Source organism: Eurypyga helias, unplaced genomic scaffold, assembly GCF_000690775.1.
Source record: "Eurypyga helias isolate BGI_N326 unplaced genomic scaffold, ASM69077v1 scaffold26356, whole genome shotgun sequence".
Taxonomy (NCBI): Eukaryota; Metazoa; Chordata; class Aves; order Eurypygiformes; family Eurypygidae; genus Eurypyga; species Eurypyga helias.
Genome location: NW_010257612.1, coordinates 19,448 through 45,754, shown reverse-complemented (window position 1 = coordinate 45,754; position 26,307 = coordinate 19,448). Strand labels below are relative to the sequence as shown.

The following is a 26,307-nucleotide window of genomic DNA, read 5'->3' as shown; positions in this document are numbered from 1 at the left end:
TCCTAAAAGCATGTGGACTGGAAAGTCCCTTTTTAATGTTCATATAAAATCAGAGCAAGGAAAGTGAGGGAAATTTCTTCAATATCTCCAGATCTCTTCAAACCGTAAGAGCAAGGTTAATAACCAAGGGTACATTTTCCTGCTAAACCACACTACATATTATGCAGCTGCTGAAGAGAATGGTCCTGTTCTACTTCCTTCATGTTTCAGTAATTCCTAACCACGTATCAATCTCCTCATCTTCCTGAGATCCAGCAACCATGAAACCAAAGTCAGACCTGACTGAGGAGAGGAGAGCGGAACAAAAATAAAAATCAACTTCTCTGTGGCTCAGTTTTCCATGCCATGAATAAACCGATCCAATTCACCATGCAGCTGCACATGAGCTAGATCCAGCATAACAGAGGTTGATAGGAGCTGCCTGGCTGGAATAGTGGGGATGTCAGGATAGTTATTTTCTGAAGGCAGCCTGTGGTTGCTTCAGACCAAGTGTAATGCAAAGCCACATTCTAAAATTCTCCCTTCATAGACGTAATGGTTTGGCCTAACAGTTCACTGCCACCTATAGAGGGAGCTCCCACTTCCCCTCTTTTCCATCCTCAACTTTCCTTCAGTTTGTCCTCCCCTACTTTTATCCTGCATCAGTCTTTATGCTTAGATACCCCTTTGCAGACCGATTCAATTATAAAACACCCTAAAAAAGTATTTTCTGCAGGGTCAGAGGTGAACAATACAAGCAGTTGCAGCCAGGAGCAGCAGAGGGAAGGAGCAGGTTCACCCTTTTGCTGCATCATGAGGTGTTAAATCAGTTTAGCTGTATGCGAAACCACACTCTGATCCCAGTTTTCATGCTTCCTGCAGCAAGGAACATACATAGGTCAGCATATATGTTGGCTCTGACTTGGTCTACTCTTTCTTTGCCTTTTCCAAAACTCATCATGAGGAAGAAGAAACCACTTCTAACAATTTTTAATGACGTTAATAGGTTTCAGTGTAATATCTTTTAAATGTTTTGGGACAGATAATTGAGACATAAAATAAGTCCAGTGCTGATCCATAACTATACGTGACATCTTGAAAGACTTTTTTGTAGGTTAGCAAACTCTTAAGCTGTGAGCTATAGAGCTGGAACTGTGCAATTAAAATGATTCTGATGCACATGCCAAAAGGATGCAAGCACCAGAATATATAGCAGTGAAATAATACACTTGAAGAATATATAGAATACTAAAGAATGTACCACTTTGGTTATTTAATAACCTATCTGACAGTTCACATCATCAGTAACAAATGAGGAATACACATCCTTTCTGAAACTATACGATTCCAGTTTTAGTGATTTCCTGTAGGGGTCTTTGCTCCACTTTAAACTGTGCTGAGTGCAAGGACCTGACTTCTCCTTACCTCAAAAATCTCAAAGCCAGCAATGTCAAGGATTCCAATGAAGGATGCACCCTGTCGCTTGGTCTTATCCAACGCCTTGTTGATACGCATAACCAGCCACCGGAACATGCGTTCGTAAGTGGCTTTAGCCAGCGCTTCAATGGCAAAGTCGGCCTACGCAGAAAAAAGACAAAGATCAGGAGTTGCATTATAATCCAAAGGCAGGCACAGATTTCACTGTTTCAGCATCTAATGGTCAACTGTAGTTTGAGATTTCTCTCTGCACCACCGAACTCACTGAACAAGGCTCATTTCAGAGGTTAGTCCCAATAAAAAGTAGATGGCACAGTGATGCTCTATAAACAAGCATGAAGAATTTGTCTTACTAAATCAGTGCATCAAAGACAATTTCAGGATCCTGCCTGTTGGAGAAACTAATGTGTGGTATTCAAGAGAAATGATGCCCAGTCACCTCCAAAGACTACAGTAACATAACATGTTTCATAGGCCCAAAGAAAAGCATTTAAAATTCTTTGTAATTTAGGATTCGTGAAGCCAAATTCCCTCCTCCCGTGCCACTACCCTACCTGTAATGGACACAAAAATGCTATGTATAGTAAGAAATCAAATACCAAAATGGAAAGGCAGCCTGTGACAATTTCTACACTTCGCTCTTCCCCATCCCTTCCACATTACGGGGGCATGTTTATTTGTACTGTGAATAAGGATGTGTTCATAAAGAAGCCATGCAGTGAGTAAGCACAGGAGCTTTGGTCCATTAAAGAGGCCACTAGCTCCTAGGTCACATTTCATTTAGAGCACAACCTGATTCAAGAGTGTTACAAAATTTACAGTTTCAAGAGTGATCAGTAAATTCTACCACCCTAGTAGCTGCCCTACTCAAAACCAGTGCTTTCTATATTACAGCAACTTGAAGATATCATCCTTAAACTGAAGGAACTTGCTCCCTTCAGACAGCCAGTCACAAAAATCAGGGGACTTGATTCTTTCTCTCTATTTTTTTCTCCACAGATAAGAAAAAAAGTGCTACAGGGGCAGGGTGATTTATATCTTTAAACAGGTGAAGTGAGCAAATACTAGAGGCAATATGTATACTACATTATCCAAACATGGTTGCCACACACTGCAACCACAAAGATGGTTCTTGAACACTACAGAAACCTCCAATACCTTTGGTAGCTTTGTGGCAGCAGGATTAAAGTACATTTTTAGAGAACACATACCTGCTCTTTGGTCTGAGCTTTCTGGACATAATCTCGCCCAACTTTGATGCGAGGAGTGAGGATGCCTCTAGTGAAATCAGTCACGTTGATACCCAAAAGGTGAGACACTTTCTGAGCAGCTGAAGATGGTACAGGAAACAATGAGATTAATATTCTTTTGTTTTTCTCACAGAAAGCAAGAGAAAAAGAAGACGACTCCAAGAGGGTCATGAAACGGCTCATAAAAAACATGAAATAAAGAACAGGTTCATGTGGCTAAGAGAGGTACCTTCAAAACCAAAAACATTCCCCCCAGAACTCCTGCAACCCATACTGCAGGTTGAGTTGCTCCAGAAGCCACGAGAGTAAATTTGAAGCAACACGCCCATACCACTAAGTCACTGCACAGCAGCTTTACGGAGTTCATAGTCTGTAATCAGTTTAAAGCTGTGTCAAGTAACGGATTTCTTAATCAAGCTAATTGTTCTGTTTTCATCTACTGATTAGCCTTTGAGGTAACACTATTTCAGATTCAAGATCCAAACACCCAAATGGTTTACTCTCCTCCCCAAAATGCCATTTAGATAAATTAGCAGCCTCTCATATTTCTGCAGTACACCTATGACGACTGTCTACGAGCTAAATCTTCCAAAAGACAGACTTCCATCAAGTGAAACATGGTACTATTTACACAGGCAGCGCAACATGAAATACGTACAAATACTTTACACCCTCCACAAAATGACCCGACCTGCTCTCACAGTTACACATCTACCTAAAAAGCCAGCAAAGAACGTTCCTTACAGCCTGATAATACAGGTCTGTAGGAGCAATCATTCCTAGCTTGGTTAAAACATACACACACACTACACGTTCCGGGAGAGTAATCCTTTTCATCTGGTCATGACGGGTACTTCCTGCCTAGCCCTGTCACAAGAGCAGTGCCACATTCCTGCCCATGGGTGGCTGCAAACCCACGCCTGGCAAAACGGTCTGTACCTGTCAGAAGGAGCTCCTTTGGCAGAAAATTCACCTTACAGAAACCAGGACACCAGCATTCTCTACATACTGTAACACATTCTTCGACATGCAAGAGCTTCCTGCAGGCTTTTTTCTGCCTTTTTCTTTGGGGTGGGGAAAGGAGAAGGGTTACCTGTATTGTCTGGCATGGAGGCTTGGTCTGTGTTGCGCTCCTTCTTGAAGACTATGTTCCCAAGCTGAAGAACACCCGAGATAACCTTCAGCAGACCTTTTAAAGTAATAACAACAGCTTAGCGTTAGGCACCACCAAAAGCCCTGATATGACCCAGTTACCTTGCCTGACATGGTTAAGAAACCCTTCTCAACATCCCAAAGATCCTTCTGGAATCTGGGAAAAACCACCACAGGTAATTCCTCTACATGCCTGCCATTCAGGACGCAGGACCTTCCCTGTGCCTCCTCTGCAAGGCCATACAGCCTGGACACTTACCCATTCTCAACATCACTATAGTAAAGCGGGAGGCAGGACAGAGTAACATGCCATCCTACATCATATGCATTTTTGATCAAATGTTTGTTTGCTGTTAGAGGGCTCAAATTCACCATTTTCCTCAACACTACTGTTTAACACTGACAGGAGCCAGTTAGTAAGAGTACAGACCAATTAAAGAGAGGGAAGACTGTTCCCTCAACCCCGTATCACTTTCAGCTCCCTGACCAAGGTCCATAGGCCGCACAGACAGACATTACAACGTATGAATGGCAGCAGGATGTGGGCGAAAGTGCCTGAACCATGACTATTACTAATTACATGCTGAAGCACCCCACCCACTGCTAATGATATATTCATACTATTCAAATGGAGCACGTCACAAAAGCAGCAGCAGATGCTAGAACAGGAAAGACATTTTTCAATGCCGTAGCATCACTTCAATTTTCACTGTGTTATCAATCCTAGCTCATTGCATAACAGCTTCTAGTTGCCTTGAGCAATGTAAACTGCCAGTCACTTGCAAAGGGCATCTTCTACCAAAGATTCTTTTGGCCCCTGGTTTCTACCTGTTACAGAAATATTTGTTTTAAAACTACATCCTTTTGGTAGCAGAGCAAACACAGGCTCCATACATGCTGCATCAGGACTAACAGAAAACACACACGTATGTTCCTAGTGGCATGTTATGAAATCCTGTGGTTTGACAGTTGAATCTGGCGTCCTGGCACTTGGACAGGCAGCTTATTTTGATGTTGTCCCATAAATGAAGATAGTTAGTATTCAGGCTTTACATCAAAGCCAAGTAAGCCCACCATCCAACCAGCTACTGTATGTATTATTCTTCTAAGCCTGTAAGGAACATTAATGCACTTCACACCTTGAACAGCAAAGCACTAAAGCTGCCTTTGCTGTAGCGGCTGGAACCAATAGCTCATCCATGTGACAGCAAAGGCATGCCCTAGAGCATACATTAAACACCCAACTCGAAAAACAGAGCATAGCAGGACATCCTGACAATAAATTAGGCTGCCAATTCTTTTACTCTGTTTAGGCAAATTTCTCTTCACCTCCTTACATCAGTTTCAAGTCTCAGATGATTCAGGAGATCAAGAGCTGTATTAAACTGAGGATAACGACAGCGTGGATTTATAGCAGACTCGACTGTGAAGAGCAATAGTTAAGGCACTGGCACATACTCCCTACAGCCACAAGAGCTGCAGCCTCCAGCAAAGGAGGTGGTGACCTCAAACCACCACAGCTGCTTGCCTTGGAGCAGAGAAAAAACAGTGTTCGCTTTAGAAGACTTTAAGCATTTGGAAACTGAGATTTTGCAGAACACTGCTTCCCAACCAGTGAGGTAGATCATGAATGAGACAGCACAGCGCTCGGGTGAGTATGTATCACTGCACTTCGTGCAGGCTGCATGCAACTCTAGCTTCACTGTCATGGTACTGTGCTCCCAGAATCAGACAATATTAATTTCTGATCAGCAGTTCAGCGTTAAGCTGGAAAGAAAGGAGCTATGACCAGGCTATTCTCAAAGTACTAATCCAGCAGTGGTTGGATTAAATACTTCAAAGCCACTGCTTAGGGATAGGGGGAGCACAAAAGCCACGCATTGCACAAGAGAATGAGGGGATTCTTGTATCTTGGATGTGTTATTCATGAAGTGGATACACAGCCCTCAGATTGGGAACAAAACCAGCAAGCAGAAGCATGTTTTCACTAGCTGCTTGGCTTCTAATGTTAACTGTATAAACTGAAGCTGCACTGGTAGATCCTGAGGTAGGTCACTCCAAAGACACTGAGTTTATTACTTGCGTGCTGTTCGCTTGGGGGGGGAGGGGGGCTGGACCCAAACCAAAACCAACAAAAACCCCAGAACAAATAGCTCCAGAGATATGATCTGTTCCCTCTTATTTCCTTGCATTTTCAAAGCCTTCAGAGTATTCATACCTATCTGCTCCTCATCTGGGATGCCCATGATCTTCATTGCCTCCATGGTCTCCTGAAACATATCCTTGTCCTGCTGACCCGGGATCGTAACATGCCCATTGGAAAGGAAGCGATACTTGTTGTACGGCTCCAGCAGCAGATCAGCTTGGGAAAGAATTGAGAATAAGGTCACTATGGCTGCCTTTTTTTTTTTACCCCAATAGGAAACAAACTACCAGTGAGATCAAATTTCTGACTTGCATATGCTAGCAGGTGCTGGTCGAATCTGGGACTAAGCCCAGTTTTACTGCAGGCTGAACATTTAATGTATTTTAGATAAATTTGAAGGTTTTCCGCCTTATTTCCTTCTATTCTCTCCTCTGGACTACTCTGCCAAAGCAGTGTCAATCATCATTATGCCCTAAATCTGTAAGGAGTAGGGATTAACTTGAAAGTAAATTTGCCTTTAATTTCAGACACCTCATTTGTTTCAAGTCAGGTGAAAGTTAACGTACAGCTCGTGAAACAGTAGCAACTATGAGAAAAGTCCTCTCCTCCTGTCTTTCTTCCAGACAACTTGCAGCTCTTGCCCAACACGGGCCCCGATTACTAGGGTGAGCTAGGTGCACTAAGATCCTAGACTTCTAAAGCTGCTTAGGTGCCAGCAGCTTTGCTCCACTCAGTTAAACGCCGAGTGCGTCACAGTAGGACCATTCCTGCAGTAGAAGGGTTTACATCATGCAAGACGAGACTAAACATGGGACAGTGATTTTAGATAAGGAAGGGTGTAGAGTCATTGCTGGCAAGGAGACAAGTGCAGGAAGGAACCAGAGAAGCAAGTTTTCAGGAACTGAGAAGTGCAGGGGGAGGACAGAGGGATGTACGAATGGGCGGAAGAACTGGAGGAGGGATGACCACATCTAAAAGGCAGAGCCAAGAAACTAGGAACAGGTCCTAGCCTACAAGTGGTTTGGATCCTCTGTCATTGTGAAGAGGGAACCCCACAACTACAACAAAACCTTACTTACTCTTCAAATGCTCGCCTGCCCCAGACAGCAGGTAGTAGAAGATGTGGAAGGTTCTCTCCTCTTTGGCTTGACGAATTGCACGTGACTTCTCCAGCAGATCTTCAGAGAGTCAAGGCATATGGCAGGACACCCAGATCACACTTACTATTCTATGGCAGGAGAAAAGACTCGTACTACCTGACGTTCTCTTCATGCCAATTAACAGGGGTATTGATTTAGCAGTCACTACCAGTCAGCAACCCACTGAGGTTCCGGTCAGTTCTGCCAGACTCTGAATGATGACTATGGCAAGAGACACTTAACTGATGAAAACCAGAAAAACAGTGGCCATCCATCCCTAATTGCCTTGGACAGAAGTGAGAATGGCTTATGAAATTCCAAAGCTATTCATCTTATCTCAGTTTATGCTTCCATTCCAGCCTCCTAAGATTAGAATTCATTCATTCCAAAAAGAATCCCACCATGATTACAAAGGTCACAAAATACTAGATGAAGAAACAGGAGACAACAGTAATCTTGCTAGCAGAAATTTAAGTGCTTCCTACCACTTTCTCGACCTGACAAACCATTTTACTGCCACCTCTGTAGCTTTTAATTTCTTCTTTTAAGTGGTTACAGAAAGGATACAGGTCTCGATATTGGCTCCAACAATGTAGCCATTGACATCAAAGTTGATTCTGATGAACTTGCCCTAAGAGGAAGATAATAGCATTAAAATTAGTATTCATTCTATCTGTTAACAGCAGTAAACAGCAAAGGTAAACCTCTTTTTCATCCAGGAAAGGATTCAGAACAGGTCAGGCAGGTTTTAGGCAAAACATAAGGTCAGCCAATAGGCAATGCCCGCTGATCACAACAGTGATTTAACAAACAAGACACCAAACACTTTCAGACATTTCTGACATTCAGACAGCCTACAATTCAAATTCGTTATGTTTCAGCCTAGATTTCCAACAAACAGGGCCCCTTCAGTTTCATGTGCTATATGATCTGGACAGTTCTGCCTCCCTCAACATTAGCTTCAACCATTTTCATTTAGTTCCGGATTTGACCTCCCCATCTGCCTCTCAGACACCACCCACTGCTCTCCAGAGCAAGTAAAGTAAGGATCAGTATTTGCTCTCCAAGATAAAACTGACGTTAACAAACTTCCAATAAAAATAGACATAGATGATCCTAGCACAGGGTCAGGTTCCTCCATTCCACTGACTTATCAGGTCTATTCTAGATAATCCACCAAATTAAATTCACATTCCAGATTAATTTGAGGGAAGTCACTCACACCCTGTCCTATCCCTGTCTGCAATTAACCCAAAGGTAGGCCAAGTTTTCCCTCTGGAAAGTGCAGAATACTGCTGAATAGTAATACTCACAAATCTTGAGGAGTTGTCATTCTTTACTGTCTTGGCATTTCCAAAGGCCTCCAGGATAGGATTAGCCTGGAGCAACTGTCTCTCCAGTTCTCCCTAGAGAAACCAGAAATTAATAGAGTAGGTAGCGGTTTACTGCATTAACTTTGGGTCAAACCAGCGCTGAAGTTTCAGTTCACAATAGCTTGGTATCTGTTGTAGAGAAGCCACATTAAACCTTAGGAGATGATCCCTTAAACCTTCAAAGGAGACTCATTAGTTACCTGGGAATAACAAACATTCACAAATACACCTTATTCCCTTCCTCAATACAAGGGCATTCCAGTGCTGTCCTTCTGTTAACAAGAAGCCCTTCAAAGCCACTTGACCACAACATCCCACAGACTTGCCAGGATCAAAGCAAAACACTGTACCATCCAAGATCAGGCCCTCATCCCAGAAGTGTCTTGCCATCTAGGCTGGAAGAGTGAGGGAAATCCGGTCTTGCTACTGCAAGACAGCCTGGAAGAGTGAGGGAAATCCGGTCTTGCTACTGCAAGACAGCCTTGAACTCTGCTAGGATTAGGTTAGGAAGATTGTCTGAAAAGGTCTAATGTTAAAAAAACCCACCACCACCAAAACCAAAAAAGCTTGCACTAAGAGTCTACATCTTCCAAAATACAAACAAGCAAAAACCTCCTTTGTAAGGAGGCACACAAAAAAAAAAGATTAGTGGTATCCCACAAACTGCATGATCGCTTGCATTCTGCTGCCATATTCGCACACTCCTTCCCTCAAGGAACACAAAATGCTGGAGCTGTAGAAAAAGAAAATTCAGAATCTTTACCCCTGCCAAGTACTAGACCATTGGAGCATATACACCTTTCCCCACAGACTCCAGATGTACCCGTCTGTGCAAAATGACTTGTCCTCTGTGCTAAAAGCATGGAGTTCCATATATTTCAAGATTACTTAAAAAGCTTCTAGAGATAGAAAATTACAGCTTAATGTTTCCCTTTTTAGTAGTTATCAGTAAGTACTCAACACTTGCTGTGCATAATGGATGGAAATGAAGTCTGAATCACGAGAACTGGAATTTATGGGCAAATTACTTAAGGGTATTTCTGAAGGAAAATTGTTCCCATTCATTCTCAAGGTGCATTATAAAACAGATTAGTCCTTACACAGTCGCTCTAAAAATACATGCAATAAAAAGAAAAAAAGAGGAAGATATATGAGAAACTGTACAAAGAACTACAAGTCTTTATTTCTCACTTCCACAATTATCTCACTTCATGCTTGCCAAGTGCAGAGCCAAACAAGACCCTCAGTCCCTGCAGAACTGCACATACACAGAAGGGGCAGCTGCTGCAAACACTTTCATTCACTGTCAAGTATATACAATAAGGGGGTTAGGCCTGGGAAGGGAACCTGAGCTGGGACATCTGCTCTCTCACAACAGAGCCCACGTGTGGCTTTGTAAGGAGAAAACCCTGAAACTAGGGTTCAGTCTTTGGAACTGTGTGGCAGTCACATTTCTGCTCCTATTCTGGCACATGCACTCAAGCTGGCACACTCCTCCCTCACTCCATTCCCCCTCCCCATCCTGGAGTGAAGTCCTAGGCCTTTGTTTGTGACTGCAGTCTGTTACGGTGCAAGTGAGAGATGCCAGCAACGTAGCGTTTCAACCCAACTATGGGATGAGGAGGGAAGAAATAAAAAAGCCCATCTTTTCCTCTAAACAGAAGTCACATCAGACCTATTTTAACTATTTGACTAAAAATAGCCTCACAAAGATCAAAAGTTTGTAGAAATCCATACTACAGACCATCCTGTTATTTAGTACCTTAGGAACGAAGTGTCACTAGTGTCAAGTAGCTGTTGGTAAACCGTGGTTTAGAGGTGATTAGGTCTCTTGAACCACCAAGGTGGCGATGCACATAGAGAACACCAGCTCAGCACACAGCAATATAGAGCTGTGGGGGAAAGGAGGACGCTAGAGTTGGTCAAGTCAGCTCTCAGGACTTGCCTCAGCATCACGATGCAGTGGAAAGAGCAAGTTCTCAGCATGCCACGGCAATAGCACGTCAGATTAAGTGGCTGTGATTACTGCGATGGATCCATGTCTCAACTGCACGCACCGTACGCTGCCTTTGTTTAAACACATAATCCTTTTATCCTTAAAATTTTTAAGTAGCTTTTGGGTAGGGTCTGTTGGGTTTTTTTTACCTTTCATTTTGACAGTCACCTTCCACTGAAGGAAGACTTCTACAATGAGTAGTTTTGCCAAGCAAAAACTGCACAACACAGAGCTGTCAGTCACAAGCTTTCTACAAATTCAAAGGTTCCTATCATTAAGATGCTGCCAATTTTCTGACACCTCTAACTGCCATTCCTTGACTTGAAACAATCTGGTTTAATACTTGGCATGCATTTGAAGTATGAACAATATTCCTCATGAAAACAGAAGCAATAACAGCCACTGGATCTGTCAGCCCGTGGTCCAGCAGTGCACACTCTTCAGTATGCTCCCTTGCTACTGCTCTGAAGTTACTACACCAGTTTAAAGCAACTAAAATCCTTGACATCTATCTTGTACTCTGAATTTTTGCATCTCATACACTTTTTGGAATGATTTCTATGCAAGGTAGAAGTTTTGCCAGCCATTTATTTTTCAGGAAGTATGAAGAAAGTAATCTAGAAATCACAGCTAGCTTCAACAGCATGCAATTTAAAAAACTAAAATATGAGGAGGGTGTTTGGGGTTTTTTGTTGTTGTTGTTTTGGGTTCTACACTTCAGAAATTTGCTTTTGTATTCTTCTTTGCAGTCATGTGAGACATTGCCAAATAACTGAGTCCCAACAACAGCGGGTTGGATGTGGAAGGGAGAAATATCATCACTAACCTTATTTTCATTACAAATATTTCAGCATTAGCAACCATTACCCACAACTTTCTGATTAGCTGCAAAGATTCTCACCTTGAAAAAGCTATTTGTCATTGTCACAGCCTCACACTAGCTACTGTGAAGAAAATTAACTCTGTCCCAACTAAAACCAGCACGCTATTACATGATTTAAGAAGTCAGCAGAGAAGCAGAGACTAAACATGGGAAAACATCAATCTCAACTTCCATAAATAAAGTTTCATCAATGGAAAAAAAGTGTTTATATAATTAGAATGAACAGGCCCCAGAAGCAGCCTTAATGTGTTTAGTATTCACACCATGCAGCGAGAAGCTATTTAGCTGAATGTACTAATGCACTGGGGTTGGTGGAAGCTGCCACTACGTCCAAAACAAGAGAGCTAGAGCTGAAGAATATGCTTTTTCAACTTGATTTTGCTCTGATACTTGGAAAAACAGGGGCTTACATCCAAAACTTCTAATAGGAGAGAGTCAAGATACCTTTTTGGTAGATAAAGGCACCACTAGTGTCTCTATTATCATCAGTTAGGTTCTGTGCCTAGTCTTGCAGCATAAAGGTTTGACACTGTCATATTCAACCCTAAAGAATAAATCTGCCAGTATACCCGAGATCCTCTAAAAAGTAAACACATTCAGCTGCATAAACCCTAATAATCAGGTTCCAAGTTTAAAGTTTGTAAAGAATTGTTGCATAAAACACAGATTACCAATTAGTATTTGAAGAGTTCACTCTAAATCCTCTCTGGTAAGGCCAGTGCTACTGTTCAGTCAAGACTGCAGCAAGATGTAAGTTGCAGGACGTTTCAGAAGAACCAAAACTTAGGGCAGGAATTTAAAAAAAAAAAAAAAAAAAATCAAACTTGGGCAAAATCACCAACTAGTCCAACTTAGGACTGTTTTATTCTAAAAGCCTGTCCTGCTTCGGTGGTTGAAATTCTGCTCAAGGATAAGCAGTGGAAGAATACTTAATTCAACCCCATGATTCTATTTTCCACACTCAAAAAAAAAAAAGGGGGGGGAATGTTTCTAAATACAGCTACTGACAGACCATGGAAAAAGCCTTCATATGTCTGAAAGTTTGGCACACAGGAGATTTTTTTTTGGTTGGATTCCAGAAGTTACTTATTACTGCGTGTGCGAGCACACAAGTATGCCTGCATGCAGAGAAGTCTCCTTACTCATACACTCTGCACACCTAAGACATGCCTACACATTAAGCTACTATAGGTAACCACTTATGTAGAGGTAGAGTGGACATACTTGGCATCTGGTGTTCACCACGCTGCTCACCCGTGAACGCTTCCAACGTGTTCAGCGCTGGCTAACAAGCTCAGAATCCTGGAATACCCTGCCCGCAGGCAGCCTTCTCCCCGACCTTTCTTTGCAACCTGCAGCCACATCTCGCTGCAGGGAACAGAAAGCTGAACACCTGACTACATTTACCTTACTAGGAACACCACACACACTAGATGCCTGTAGTTCTAGGAAAGCTTGGTCTAGTCCTGTTGCCCTGGAGGAATACTTCTTGAATGGTGTATCTGGGAAAATCTTGCAAGAAAAACCTTAAATGCAAACTAGTATTGAGCACAGAAAACAATTATTCTTAATATAACTTTAGTCTCCAATTGAACATCCTCACAAAAAGATCACTGTGCACCACACAAAAAAAAAATAAAATTGTGAATTGTCTATGGATTTGTTTTAGCTGCAGAAAGTGATATTGGTGTGGAGTGAAAAGCTGCTCAAAAAAATCACACAATGGGACAGAAAACGCATTCCTGGTGCAGAACGTGCAGTAAACGTGCAGCTCACCTACGAGGATACAACTGACGAATTCGGCAATAGTCCATCGGGGGAGAGGGAAGGGGAAAAAAATATAAGTGAGACATCTTTAAAGTCCTCCCACCATCACCACCACCCTCCTTTCATGTGCTGCTTACACCTGGCTGGCTTCCACCCTGTTAACGTCTTCCTACAGTTTTAAAGTTCTCAGCTGATGTCCACTAGTCTATCACTGTGTTGTCCAGTTTTGGGACAGTATATGTAAAGCCACACCTAATCTATAAAGGTTTTCACTGCCTGGACTGGTTATAAGCAAGACATCCGTGTGAAAAATCAGTATGGTTGATCGCCCATTCACTTGCCCACCTATCCAAGAGGTTGCGGATGACCATCCCCGCTGTAGCTCCACTGAGTTGGAAGTCCACTAAGTAAGAAGTCACAGCTTAGAACAGTGTTCCCTGACTTGCAATTTTTTACAAACTTCTATTGTTTCATAGTTCACTGTCCTCCTCAGTCCCCTGATAAACGTTAGTATCTAGGCTTTCATTGAGCGATGTGCCTTTTCACCAGCATCAGCCAATATATACTTATTGTCCACAGTCAGCACAGCAGTAATTCATCATTAAACACAGGTCTTACCTGGTCTTTTTTAGACTTGTGTGAGGAAGCAACGTGAGCCAGATACTGAATGACTTTCTTGGTGTTCTCTGTCTTACCAGCTCCCGATTCACCTCTGTAAAGAAAATCTGCAATTCATTCACAAACAAGACGAAAGGGGACAGATTCTTATTTCTAACCCCGAAAGGGCTACAGAGCTCCTTAACTGCGTTCTGGCCATTACAGCACCTCCCTCAAAACCACGAGCAAACAAGTTGTGCTGGCAAGCGGTAGCAGTGGAGCTGGACTGCAGGCTAGCCCGCAGCCAGTTTGCCTCTGGGTGTGGGTTCTGCGCAGGCACAGAGGAGGGAAGACAATAAAGAACTCTGCTTCCAAGTCACTTCCTTAGGAAGATTGCCAAGTGGCTGAGGAAGAATCCAGAGGCTGCTCTGTAGCTAGGGGTGAAAGGTAATGAAGTCAACCTTTCAAAAGGAAGCCTCCTGACTGCAAGAAGAAACATACCAATTCCTTAAGCAGACCTGAGGGCCAGCAAATTTGGCTGTGTTTAGAAAAGAAACTGCCTTATCTGATACTCTATCAGCCTCATCAGTATGAATGTACTTAAACACAACAGCTGCATCAAATCTGAAGGACTTCTCCAAGCCTCTTCCATTGAAAAAGCTCTATTTCTTTAGGAGTTTGAGTACAGGGGCTGTTTCAAAACCTCCCTTCTTCCTCCAATTCTTATGCAAGTTGTTCAGCAGCAAGGGTTACGTATCTATTGAAATAACCGTAGTGGGACCTTCCTTGACTCCCCACTACTACCTGATTTACTGAGCCCATTCCCAGCATTCACAATTAAGGGAGTCCTCCAACCAAGATTAACAGACTTTGACATCCAGACAAGCTGGCAACTGTAATACTCACGTGCAAAGGATGGACTGATCCTCTCGATCTAGAACAAAATTTTCAAAAATCAGTTAGACTGAGACTCTAAAATTAAATTTTTGTGACACAATGAAATCGACACCAAAAGCAAAACCAGGAACTAGCAAACTCTGCCAAGTATTTTCAGAAATATGGCCAGGTAACCCCTTTTTTGGCAATAGCTGCCAACATCCCACCATCTGCCAAGGTGTAACGGCACCACTGCAATTCAGTTTTCCTTGTTCAGAAAGAATACTGTTTGCGTTACAGTTTTTCTACAGTGTTTCCTTACCACAGAGCAACAGTTTGATGTACATCTACTTGTTTTACAGCCCACTCCCCCACCATTATGCTGGGCCCATACTGACTTGGAAAAGTTGTCAGCAGAGCAATGGAATCAAAAGGGGAAATTGGGACAGGAACCATTACAAATCCCAGGGTGCCGAAACCTCACATCAAACAAAAGTTTTAACATCCAAAAAAACCCACAAAGCTCAGCGACAAGTTTTTGTTGCTTGTTTTGTACAGAATGGACTTGAAAACTACAATGCTGAGCAGCAGCCTAAGTCCTAATCAGCTGATGTATGTGTGCCACCATCCCCTGTTGTATTAACAGAACAGCTGGTGACAGTAGAAACCTTTTCTTTTTCATGTTGACATACCAGGAGACATACTAATTCCTGTGCTCAGTTCCCAGCTGTGGATGATAACATCTTTCCAGTTACAGAACTTACTTCACCCAGCCTATCCACCACTATCTTCTCCCACATCTTTAACCTCCTTTCTGCTTTCACCTATGATTCCACTTCCTCACACGCAGTCCTGACTAGTCCTTTCACCATGCCTTCATCCCACTGCTCCTCACCACCTCTGTGTGAACACACTCCCCGGCTTCTGCCCTGGTTTCACCTTGCATCCATCCCTCCACCCTGAGTTGGCATCCCCTTCCTCCTCCATACCACCAGGAACCAGCTGTGAGCACGTGCCTGTGCCTACACCACAACAGCCTCAGTAGCTTGCAGTCATCACAGGGGAAGTGAGACCTATTCTGACATGGAATAGCCTTGGGCACAGCAAGTCATTCACTGACAGTCCACAAAACAGACTGTGCCACCAAGCTCGCAATCCCTATTAGTTTTGGAGTTATCCACTTGTCTGTGGGTTCTTTTGGGGTTTGTCTCATTTTTGTTTTGTTTTTTAAAGAGAAGACTAATGCCACATTAAGATAAATCTCCTATAAGCTCAATTTATAAACTGAGAAGAGTGTATCTGGCCTCTAGATATATTTTAATGGAATAAGGAAAGCAGGTAAACCTAGCAAATTTGAGATTCTATCTTTTTTTACAGTTATTTTGAAAACAGTAATGGAAACCTTATGTTCACACCCTACAGATAGGCAACTCTTGCTCTTAAGTTTCTTTACTGGAAACTGGTTGTATGCAGGTGAGCATGACAATTTAGAGAAAAATTATCTGCTTTATCCCTAGGAATACCATTCTCAGAAAGCTCATCAGCCCTAAGGCTGGAAGAAAGCAAGCAGAAGAAAATCGTCACCCAAACGGTTTTGGCGCAGCAACCACTTAAGCATTCAAAACTAGATACTGCAGCTTTACTAGCACTGCACGTTCAATTTTTCAAGCCCTGAATTTTATCCATCGCCTTGAAGATATGCACCTCTCTTGCTGAGGGCCAGGCCGAGAACAGATGTTCACCAGCTCCGAATGCCTCACCCAGTCAAGGTTCCCAGTGGGTCACGGGCTTAGCAGACGCACGCCAGCCCTCTGCGTGACTGGGCACTTTGAGGGTGGATCAGGGGAATAACTAATGACTCATTTATGGATTGCCTAAGGAAATGTATTCTTCGGCAGTGCGACACCTGGGTGCAATTCTCTATCACAAAGCAGCTACGTGAACAGAAAAGATTTGTGTCTCTGAATAACGTCTGACTTTCGAAAGCTGGACTGTAAACAAGCAGCCCACTTGTCCGACAAAAGGTTACGCTCGCATTCGGCCACTACAGAGGCTGTTTTAAGAAGCCAGCTTTAAAGGGAAAATAAAAAGGAAACCAAAAATACAACCCCCTAAGGAAGGTGCTCCAGTGTTGGAATTATGAGCTGGGGCTCCTCATACAGCCAATGGAACCCTAAGCACTTGAAAAATGCATGCCTTCCCTCTCCTGCAGGAGAGGATCCTTATTCCAGCAAAACCAACATTGGTAAACAGACAGATAAACCAACTGCCCAACAGAAAAAGATGACCAACATCAGCTAATACTCAGCAGCTCTTTGGCACTGAACACTTTTTGATCATGACGAGTTTTGTGGCACTTAGTTGAGATCTTTTCTAGTCTTATTCCAGTGAGCTCCCTGGAGTGACCCAAGGAAGGACCGAACGGGCACACGTGGGGTTTTTCCACATCTTAACACAGAGCAAGGTGTTGAAAGGTGCTGAGGCAGGAAAAGTCACAGACAGTATTAACAGAATTGTCTGGGCACTAGGTTTTCCTCCCCCAACATACTTTCCTGGTGGCCTGCTGCAGCTGCGTTAGTCACCCCTGCTTAGAGCCAGCAGGAACGTACCTGCGAGTGCGGGCAAGTCACCGGCGGCGTGCAGACACTGCCATAAAAGGCAACATTCCTGTTTGCAATCCGGGGGAAATTCTTTCCCAGGACTGCAAAGCAGCAGTCATTGGGATAGCTGGAATTCTTCTAATTGTGTACAGACAGACAAGTCGAATGATGTGTTGAGCAACAGGAAACTGGAGCCGACCAAAGGGCCAAAGAGCTAACGCATACAAAAGCGTAACTCCTAGATACGCTTAAAAGAATCGCTTTTAAATGGCAATATTCATTCTCCGTACAACGCCCGACTTGTGCCATCACAAATCAGAATTCAGATGCCCAGACAAAGGGACACCTCCACCTCCCTTTTTTTTTTTTCCCCTGAAAGATCATTCAGCATGGGTATACCGCACAACTTCAGTCAGCACTTACCCGACTCCATTGTTGGTTGTGCAAGCAACCTACTCAGCAAGAGAGAATGTGCTGGGTACCATAAACTCGGTTGCTTATAATAACACAATCAAGAAACGCCTGATTAAAAGAAATCTGCATCTGCTTTTCAATCCTAAACAGAGTCACTTATTAAAAACAATCCAGAATAACAACTCATTAGTTAATTATAGCAACAGTTCTGTATTTCAGACCAGCTGGCAAGGAAAGCTTTTTATCTAGGCTCTTCCTTAGCTCTCATCACCATAGTATTCAAGTGATCATAAGAAGCAGCAGCCTCAAGCATGCAGAAATTCAGGAAGGAAAACATCCTTAAATTTACACTATGCAGCAGCATGGTATAATAAAATCAGTAGATTACTTTTATGAGTAAAAAACCACCATAATATTTAACTCGTTCTTGACTTACTTCAGTCCAAAAATAGAAGACTGCATTTTAGACTGTTTCCAGGACCTTCAGCATACATTAAAACTTACTTAAACTAAGATTTGTTTTCACAAAAGAAACATCTTGTACATAAAAAGTCCACAGCTAAATATCCTACTGCAAAACAGCAAATCCGAATGAATCCTGAACTGCTGTCGTCAAATATATTGGCTTAATTGATAATTAATAGAGCTCCAAACTCTTGAATTTTGGTTTTAGATGTTTTGGGATGGGAGAAGAAAAGAAGTTGGGAGGCTAGAAAAGAATGCAATTTAAACTCCCCATCTCAGTTACAGAACATCCTAGCAGGCCTTTATCACCCACTTCCTCTGCATGAGTGACTCGGTTGGAGCCTGTTCATCTCCATAAAAGGAGAGGTAATATAGCATTCACACACTGGTGACATCATCTCTCAGCTAAGAGGAAGTGTAGCTGAAAGGCAAAGGCTTGGCTTGCAGTCCCCTGCCTATAGCTGACTCATTAAGGCTAAAAGCTTAACCACAGCTAGCTGGTACCACCCACCTCCCAACCACCCTGCATCTGGCACAAGGGAGCAGCCAGGCCCTCCAGGTTTCCGTTACTGCACTGCTCCCCCCGCATGGTCCAACGCAGGCAAACGGCTGGCTGGCCATGTCAGAGTTGACCTAGAGCAAGAATTAGTCTTAAATACATCTAAGTGCTTCAGCCGTGCAGTAGTCAAGTTCCTCAGTCCCCCCTCAACTTGTGACCTCAGCATAGTCTCACATCCAGTGTCCTTCCCTCAGGGCTCTCACACAGGAGGAGCCCCAGGCACTTAACACACCGCGCTACGTGAAACAACCTCACTGGCGTAATGTTCACGGTGGTGCTTTAACCTACATGCTGGTTTGAGCAGGATCAAAAACACTCCAGGGGAACGCCAGAGCCTGAGAGCCTGCTTTTGCATCATCATTTAAGGAACGCATTATAGGGAACATTCAAAATGCTAATAACCTATCATCAAGTACAAAAAAAAAAAAAAAGAAAGAAAAAGAAACCAAACGAAGGACAAACAGCGTATTCAAGAATGCTGGAAGATGTAAAAAAGGAGAAAAATCACCAGAGTTGGCAGGAACACTGCGGTGCCGAGATTCAGCTTTGCATTATCTGAAGTTTGAGGACATTCACGAGGAGCAAAGTTTCATTTCAAAAAAATGAAATATATCCTACTGGGTCAAATGCAAATATTTATTTCCCCAAGCCATTTTTGGAGTAGAGCCCATACCCCTTTCTCTAGCATTCCTCGCTGAATCTGGAGATAGCCAACAGGAAAATAATTAGGCTGTAATTTTAGGTTACACAAATGTTTATGAAGTTCTGACAGGAAAGAAAAACTGGTATATGGCCTGCAAAAGCTCAGGCAGCTCATGATACTGAAACAGTGAACTGCAGGGAGACTGACAGCAAGGGCTGAACCATTGCATAAGTGAGTGCCAGAGAGCTCCTGCTCTGGTTTACAGGAATGAAGCAAAAAGGGTGTGGTAACTGCTAGAAAACAAGAGGGCAACGGACTCTTTTAGCTCCTTGTTCTACTGCAGACCACATTTTGAGACAGAGATTTTAAGAGCTGCATTTAGAAATCAAGTAATTCAAAGCATGTAAAACATTTCTGAAGAAAATCAGAAACCATGTACATCTTTTCTTGCCATTTGTATACAAACACCCTCAAGATTAACACCCCCTACAACTAGTGTCCAAACTTAACATTGCCTTTTCCATCAGTAATTTTGACAAATCTTGGCAACAAACCAGTGAAACCACAGGCTGTGTTCTTTTGGGTTTAGTGGAAACAGAACTTGACCTTTACATGCAGCTTGAAAGACACATCTGTGCTCTACATGATCTGCACAGCTCTGTCCAAGTACACGGAACACTGTACACTTTGGGACAGCGCAATACACAGTGCGGCACAGCAGACCAGTGCTAAGCAGCAAGCTGAGAAAGACGACACCAAGGAAGTTAAAACAGAAGTGTTCTACAAGCTTGGAAATTAAAAAAAAAAAAAAAAGAGCACCCAAGAATTACAAATAAAATACTTCAAGGTCGTGTTCTATAGAAGCATATCTAGAGGCCTGTTCCTTGTGAAAATGACAACTGGGCCTGATGTGCATGTGAAGCTCTACAAGAGCAAGTGATGTGTCTTACAACAGCTAACACTGTTTCCTCCCTTGATGTAACAAGGCCAGTAAAAACCATGATGTTACCATGCTTCAGTATTTTTTTTGTTTAAACACCAAACCCAACGACTACCTAACTCCCAAGTGAACACCAGCAAGGTGGTGGCTCCACAGGCTCCTTTGCAGACTAACCATCAAGGTTTAATCCCTGCACAACGATGCTGAGTTTTGTTCAGTGAACCATCAGGAACACTACACCAACATGTGTAGAAACTGGATGAGAAAGGAGATGGACTACATTCATTAGCAATCTGCTGTTTATTCCCTCTCCTGCTGTAGTTGATCAGCTTTGGAGACCAGAATAACCATACTAATCAAACCTGTTACAGAAATTTCGGACACTGGCATTACAATAGCTATCGTGCTCCAGATACCAGTGAAATGTCTAGCTTCTACCAGTATTTGGCACAGAAAACTCCCTATATATGTTCCAAGTAGACAAACAGGTGCTGCTTAACAGCTTTAAAATCCGTTTTTCTAACTAGATCCCCTGGAGACTATGAACTGAGGTGACAAATGTACCCCTTCGGAGTACCTCTGCTGCATGAGAGTAACGATTTGCTTACTCAAGACACCACTCCACTCGCAGGCACTACGCTTCTGTCATCAGCACCAGAAGAGGAATTCTTCTGAAAGCAGTCACACCTGAGGCTTCTGGCATCCAGGTTACCCAGGGGACAGAGGCATTAAGAAAAATGGTTGTTTCCTCCAAAAACAAAAACGTTACACTTTTTTTCCACAGTTCTGCTCTTGAAGCACAGGAAGCCCCTCCAAGTACCATGTAGCAAAATAATATTTTTGTCTCATTTCCCAGTCTTGATGTCGTGGATCAGAGAAAGGAGGAAACAAGAACAAACAAAACCAAAAAACAACAACAACAAAAAAAATCACTTTGAACACGTTTGCCATCATGTTCTTGCTTCAAGGAAGTACTTCTGGTGAATTTCAACAAAAAGCAATTTAACCTCTTGAAATATATAAATGCCACATGACTCTTGTGAATGGAGTAACTAGGGGAGACACAAAAAGGGGACCAAGCTCACCCATGAGTGCATCAGCACAGATGCCTGAAAAGGGTTAAATAGTTTCTGGATTAGCAGAGATTGGCATGAAGCTCTCATGGTCCTCTCCCTTCCCAATTCCTTTCCTGAAAAAGGTCCCTTTGAACTGCCTGCTTATTAGAATACCATAAATTGACTGAAAACCAAAAAAAAATTCAGAGTCCAAATCAATTAACGTGCAAGGCTTTTCCACTCTGTCAGCTTAAGAGATAACTATACCCCATGCTGACAGCAGTCAGCGTCAACAGCTTGCTACCCTTCTCCACACCATGAAGGATTCCAGGTCTTCAGGGCTCTGAAAGTAACCTAGGGAAGGCAGCCTAATCCTAAAATGCCTCCGGCTCATGTGGAGCACTGGACCCCTTTCATCTTCTATTCTCTCTACGGATTCCTGCCATACCACTGGCTGCTGCACCAAGCCTCCCCCACCGCTAAGCAAAACTGAGACAGGGCAACAGGAATGTTGCTTTCCATTGCCCCAGAGGCTCGCCAGTCCCAGAGACATTGCAGCAACCTACTCACCTTGGCTCCCAGTAGCGGACGTGGGAATGTTACTGTCAACCTTTGCAATAAGGAAATAAGGCAGCAAACCCCAAAACGATCCCTAGGTTTCCTGCTAGCACACATACGCACGTGTGAAGCGACACACGAGCAGAAGTCTTTCCAAACCTAGTTAAACAGGTCAAAGCAGGCTACTTCAAAAGCTAACTGTAAATTATATTCACACCCAACAAGCGTTCCAAAAAGTCGGCAACAAGTTATCCCAAAACAGGCAAAGATGAGCTGGAGTGAACCTCTACACTGTCAATACTGCTGAGAACACCGCATAGCTAGAATTGTTCTGGGAAAGGTAAACACCCCAGCAGAGCTCACTGCAACTTTCCCGTCCTAGGAAAACAGAAGCAGGGCTGCCATTCTTTAGCTCTGTACACCAAGCAACCCAGGTCTGGGATTTCTGGGTTTCAGACATCACTCACGCAGTGGTCTGATGGAGACACCTTCTCTTTTCAAAAGGAAAGCAGCTATCCGTGCAGATTGATCACTAGCTCTGAACCACCATCAGACCAGGGAAGGTCACCGTTCCCAGGCTGCAGAGTTACAGCTGTCTGGATGTCCACTGCCACATATCAATATATCTGTCGGGGATGAAGAACAAGATGAATGCACGTGCAGTTCCATATGGTTGTGCACAGAGGGAAAAGGACTTCTTCAGTCTCCTTACAGCAATGCCAAAGAAACTGTCTCTGAGTGTATGGAAAGGAGATTGCTTTTCAGGGAACAGCAACTCTGGTAAGATTAAGTCAACAGCTTGTTCAAGAAAAATATATGCTGGTACTTGAGCTGACAAGGAGTAGGCAAGGGAAAGAAGGAAGTAATAAAGGAAGCGAAACAGTGATAAGAGGTTTATGGACAACCATGCTGCCACATAGAGCATAGGTGGTGCATCTGTCCTTGTCCTTCATGGCAGATCCTGTCTTTGTCAGTGGGAATTCAAGTCCTATGACAAGGAGTAGGCAAGGGAAAGAAGGAAGTAAGAAAGGAAGCGAAACAGTGATAAGAGGTTTATGGACAACCATGCTGCCACATAGAGCTAGGTGGTGCATCTGTCCTTGTCCTTCATGGCAGATGGTGGGAATTGAAGTGTCGGTGGGAATTGAAGTCCTATATGGGTCCACGTTCACAGGTTTTTTCCTCGATATAGCATTCCTTTCAGAGTAACACAGGAGTATAGCTGTGTTTCTTCACGAGCTGCCACATCTTCAAACTCTCATCAGTACCCTGCCACCAGTCCACTGCAGCATGTCTGTATGGCTCACTCCTCACTCTGAGCTTTTACAAATACAGCTTAACAGACCCATCATGCTAGCCCTCCCACGTGCTCTGCGTGGTACCACACCAGCAACCTTTCTCAGCATTCTCCACATGTGAAGTTCGTTAAAGCCATTAACGGAGGTAAACGCAAGGAACTTTTCTTGATCCCTTTCCACTTAGGGCAACCATATTGTTACAGTCCTTCTATGCCTGGAGGCGTAATTGGTAGTGAGGGCAGGGGAAAAGCAGAACTCTTTAAAATTCTAATTAGACTCAGTTTTAAAAGTATGATTTTGTTATATCTGGCCTTTGTTCAAAAAAAAAGTGAGGCTAGTGACAAGACCTAGGAGAAACAAACACTTTAATCACTGCTAGTCATCAAACAATAAAGGAGTAAATCAAGTTCACACAAGCCATGCCAAACCAAACTGTCCATTATATCCTCCAAACCTTACAAAGCATGCCCCTTCATATAACCAGCTACAAACAAGAAAAGCACAGAACACCGCCACCCCTGAACACTCCTCAGGTACCCCAAACACAAGCACTGACTCTGTCAAAGTCCTCTTCTCAGAGGAGGGGATAGGCACAGGACATTCAGAGCTCCATATTTAAGAGTCCCCAAATAAGCAGCACATAATATATATGGCTCTTTACTTCTCATTTGTATACACCGAGGGGGGAATAGGTCAATCTGCTTGCTTTCTTTTATTCTATGAAAAGCCAAGAAATGTATTTAATATTGCCTGACAGTAAGTCTTACTCTTCACAGAATAAGAACATAACATAGCAACTCCTGATAAGTACAACTACCACTGACTATCACACTTCAAGATGTAGGTTATACTAAGCTGGTTTCACCCAACCAGACTGTATGACTGGATTTCAAACACTTTTGTTAAAAGCCTCTATCAACCAATACACATGCTTGTCCACCTACAGCTATGTTCCATAGGCTTATCACTGAGAGGGAAAGTTCACTATCCCCGCCCCGTTCTCCTTGCCCACTTCCCTGAACCCCATGCATTCCCACCAGTCTGTTCTTTATGTTTAGCTCTTCCCAGACTTTGTAAGGTTCTTGAATCCACTAAGGCAGGAGAAAGCTATTCACTTGAACACAAAAGCTGGTACCAAGTAGGTGTTGGGTGTCTGTAAGCAAGGACAGAGGGGGTAACAATGCCTTTTGATAGCAGTGAGTAATTGTTCTCCTACTGTGTTTTGACTGCAACCTTGATTTGTGATTTCAACACGAATCATTATCTCAGTCAGCACTCACCTTGCATCATACTCCTGTAGGCTGTGTCTGTGATGGCATAGATATGAGGGGGCATCTCATGTCTCTTTTTGCCTTTGTACATCTCCACTATTTCTTCTGAGTATATGGGCAGGTTCTTGTAAGGATTGATTACCACGCAGAACAAGCCTGAGTAGGTCTGGAAAGAAAAACACCCCAGCAAATAAAGACAGGGATTAAAAATGTTATACACTGGCACATTTTAACAGTATAATGGAAAAAAAAAATCCAAACAAACCAACCCATCCTTTTTTAAGTGCTTCTTCCAGTGATGCCATGTGGGATGCTTCCCACTAAGTAATATTAGAATCTGAGCAACAGCTGAAGTCGTATCAACTTGACTAATGCTCAACCTTTCCAAGCATGCACAGAGCATCAACTGACACATTAGTCACATTGATATCCAACTGGCCGTCTCCCTGGCTAATTAACAGTCCACTAGGACTGGCTTTTCTTCCTTGCAAAGTTGCTATATTCAGGTCGTGTCCAGTTCATTATGTAAGGTAGGTGCTCAGCTCCTAGAAACCTGCATTTTATTAAGTTCTGCCTCATGTTTGCTATGGTTTTATTCAGTAGTTGATCAACATTAACATAATAAAACTTCAAGCCAAAATGGTTACTTCAAGAAAAATAAGACCGGTGTACACTCCTTAGAGGTTTTCAAGGCCGCTGGACTAGGCTGAATTCAGTGCTGACCCTGCTCTGAACAGGAAGTTGTATTAGACAGCCTCCTAAAGGCCCTGTCCAACTGAACACTTCATCATTAATAACATAATGAGTATAACTGGAACTAGATTCAAAACTGTAAGGTCATTAATGTAGTACAGTTCTGAACTGGTTAATACAGAAAACAATTCTAAAGTATTCCATGCTCAAAGAGTCAGCAACATTTGCCAAAGTTTACTTCTAATTCATGTCAAATGGTTAATTCATTGATTTGTGACAGCAAACCTCAAGTTCTCAGTTGGTTTCCACTGGCTTAAATTCTACAGTTCCAATGGAAGAAAACTAGCAAAATACTTCTAGTGACAATATTAAGCTTCTTAACAACAAAAATATTTGAGATCAGAGTACCTAAAAAAAACCCCATCCCTAACAAACATTTTATTTGCAAAGGGAATAGAAGGAGCGGAGGCTTCTGAGATATTTCCTAGATATTCTAAGAATAGCATTCCAAGCCTTGCTCCTGGGGTTTAGAGCTACCCTAGTTCCCTGGTAATTTTAGAGGCAGCTGTTTGAAACATCTGGAGAGGAGTAACTTTCTACTGTAACTTGCCCCAGTACCAGAAGAGAGCACATTTGGCACTTTGTATTCCCACCTCTACCAGATCTTCAATTGCTTGCGCAATGAAGAGTGCTTCGGAGCGGTGAAGAGCTCCCCACGATGAGCGCAGAGAGTACTTAATCAGATTTAGGCCCTTGAGCTAGCTAAAGGTAAGGATTAGACTACAGTAGTCAGAAGGGTGAAAATAGCATGTACTGCACAGTTTATGGTCTTATATCCAAATTTTCTACGTGCTGGCTTAACGTTACATTATTATGCAGCAGATTCAGATACAGCTTTCACCCTATCAACAGTCTTCTCAGCACAGCCTCATACTAGCTACTGCAAGGAAGACAAACTATCCCAATTAAAACCGGTACAGTCCTCCAGAAAGCACAATTTTTATAGGTGTTTAAGGTTCCTTCTCCATATTCCAGTATAAACTACCTGGAAATGGTGGGAAAACTATGAAATTTGGCTAAAATCCTTTCTGTGTAGGAATTCTAAAGGTCCAGGAAGCTAAGCTTCAGTGACACGTTCTAGTCCGGTGAGGTTTGAGGTAGTGCTTGAAAGCAACAGGGTAAGGAACTTGCAAAAACCAACTTGGCAATGCTAATT

General features: G+C 42.9%; 1 protein-coding gene across 1 annotated transcript in view; it reads right to left on the bottom strand.

Moving 5' to 3' along the window:
- MYH9 (myosin, heavy chain 9, non-muscle) overlaps positions 1-26,307 on the bottom strand; it is a 53,164-nt gene that overhangs the window by 23,052 nt on the left and 3,805 nt on the right. Inside the window, exons 2-11 of the mRNA XM_010154090.1 lie at positions 24,408-24,564; positions 14,626-14,653; positions 13,741-13,834; positions 8,417-8,509; positions 7,671-7,734; positions 7,044-7,142; positions 6,037-6,180; positions 3,760-3,855; positions 2,628-2,746; positions 1,405-1,557 (exon numbers count right to left, since the gene is read on the bottom strand). Coding sequence (XP_010152392.1) covers positions 1,405-1,557; positions 2,628-2,746; positions 3,760-3,855; positions 6,037-6,180; positions 7,044-7,142; positions 7,671-7,734; positions 8,417-8,509; positions 13,741-13,834; positions 14,626-14,653; positions 24,408-24,564 — 1,047 coding nt within the window. The remainder of the gene's footprint in view (positions 1-1,404; positions 1,558-2,627; positions 2,747-3,759; positions 3,856-6,036; positions 6,181-7,043; positions 7,143-7,670; positions 7,735-8,416; positions 8,510-13,740; positions 13,835-14,625; positions 14,654-24,407; positions 24,565-26,307) is intronic.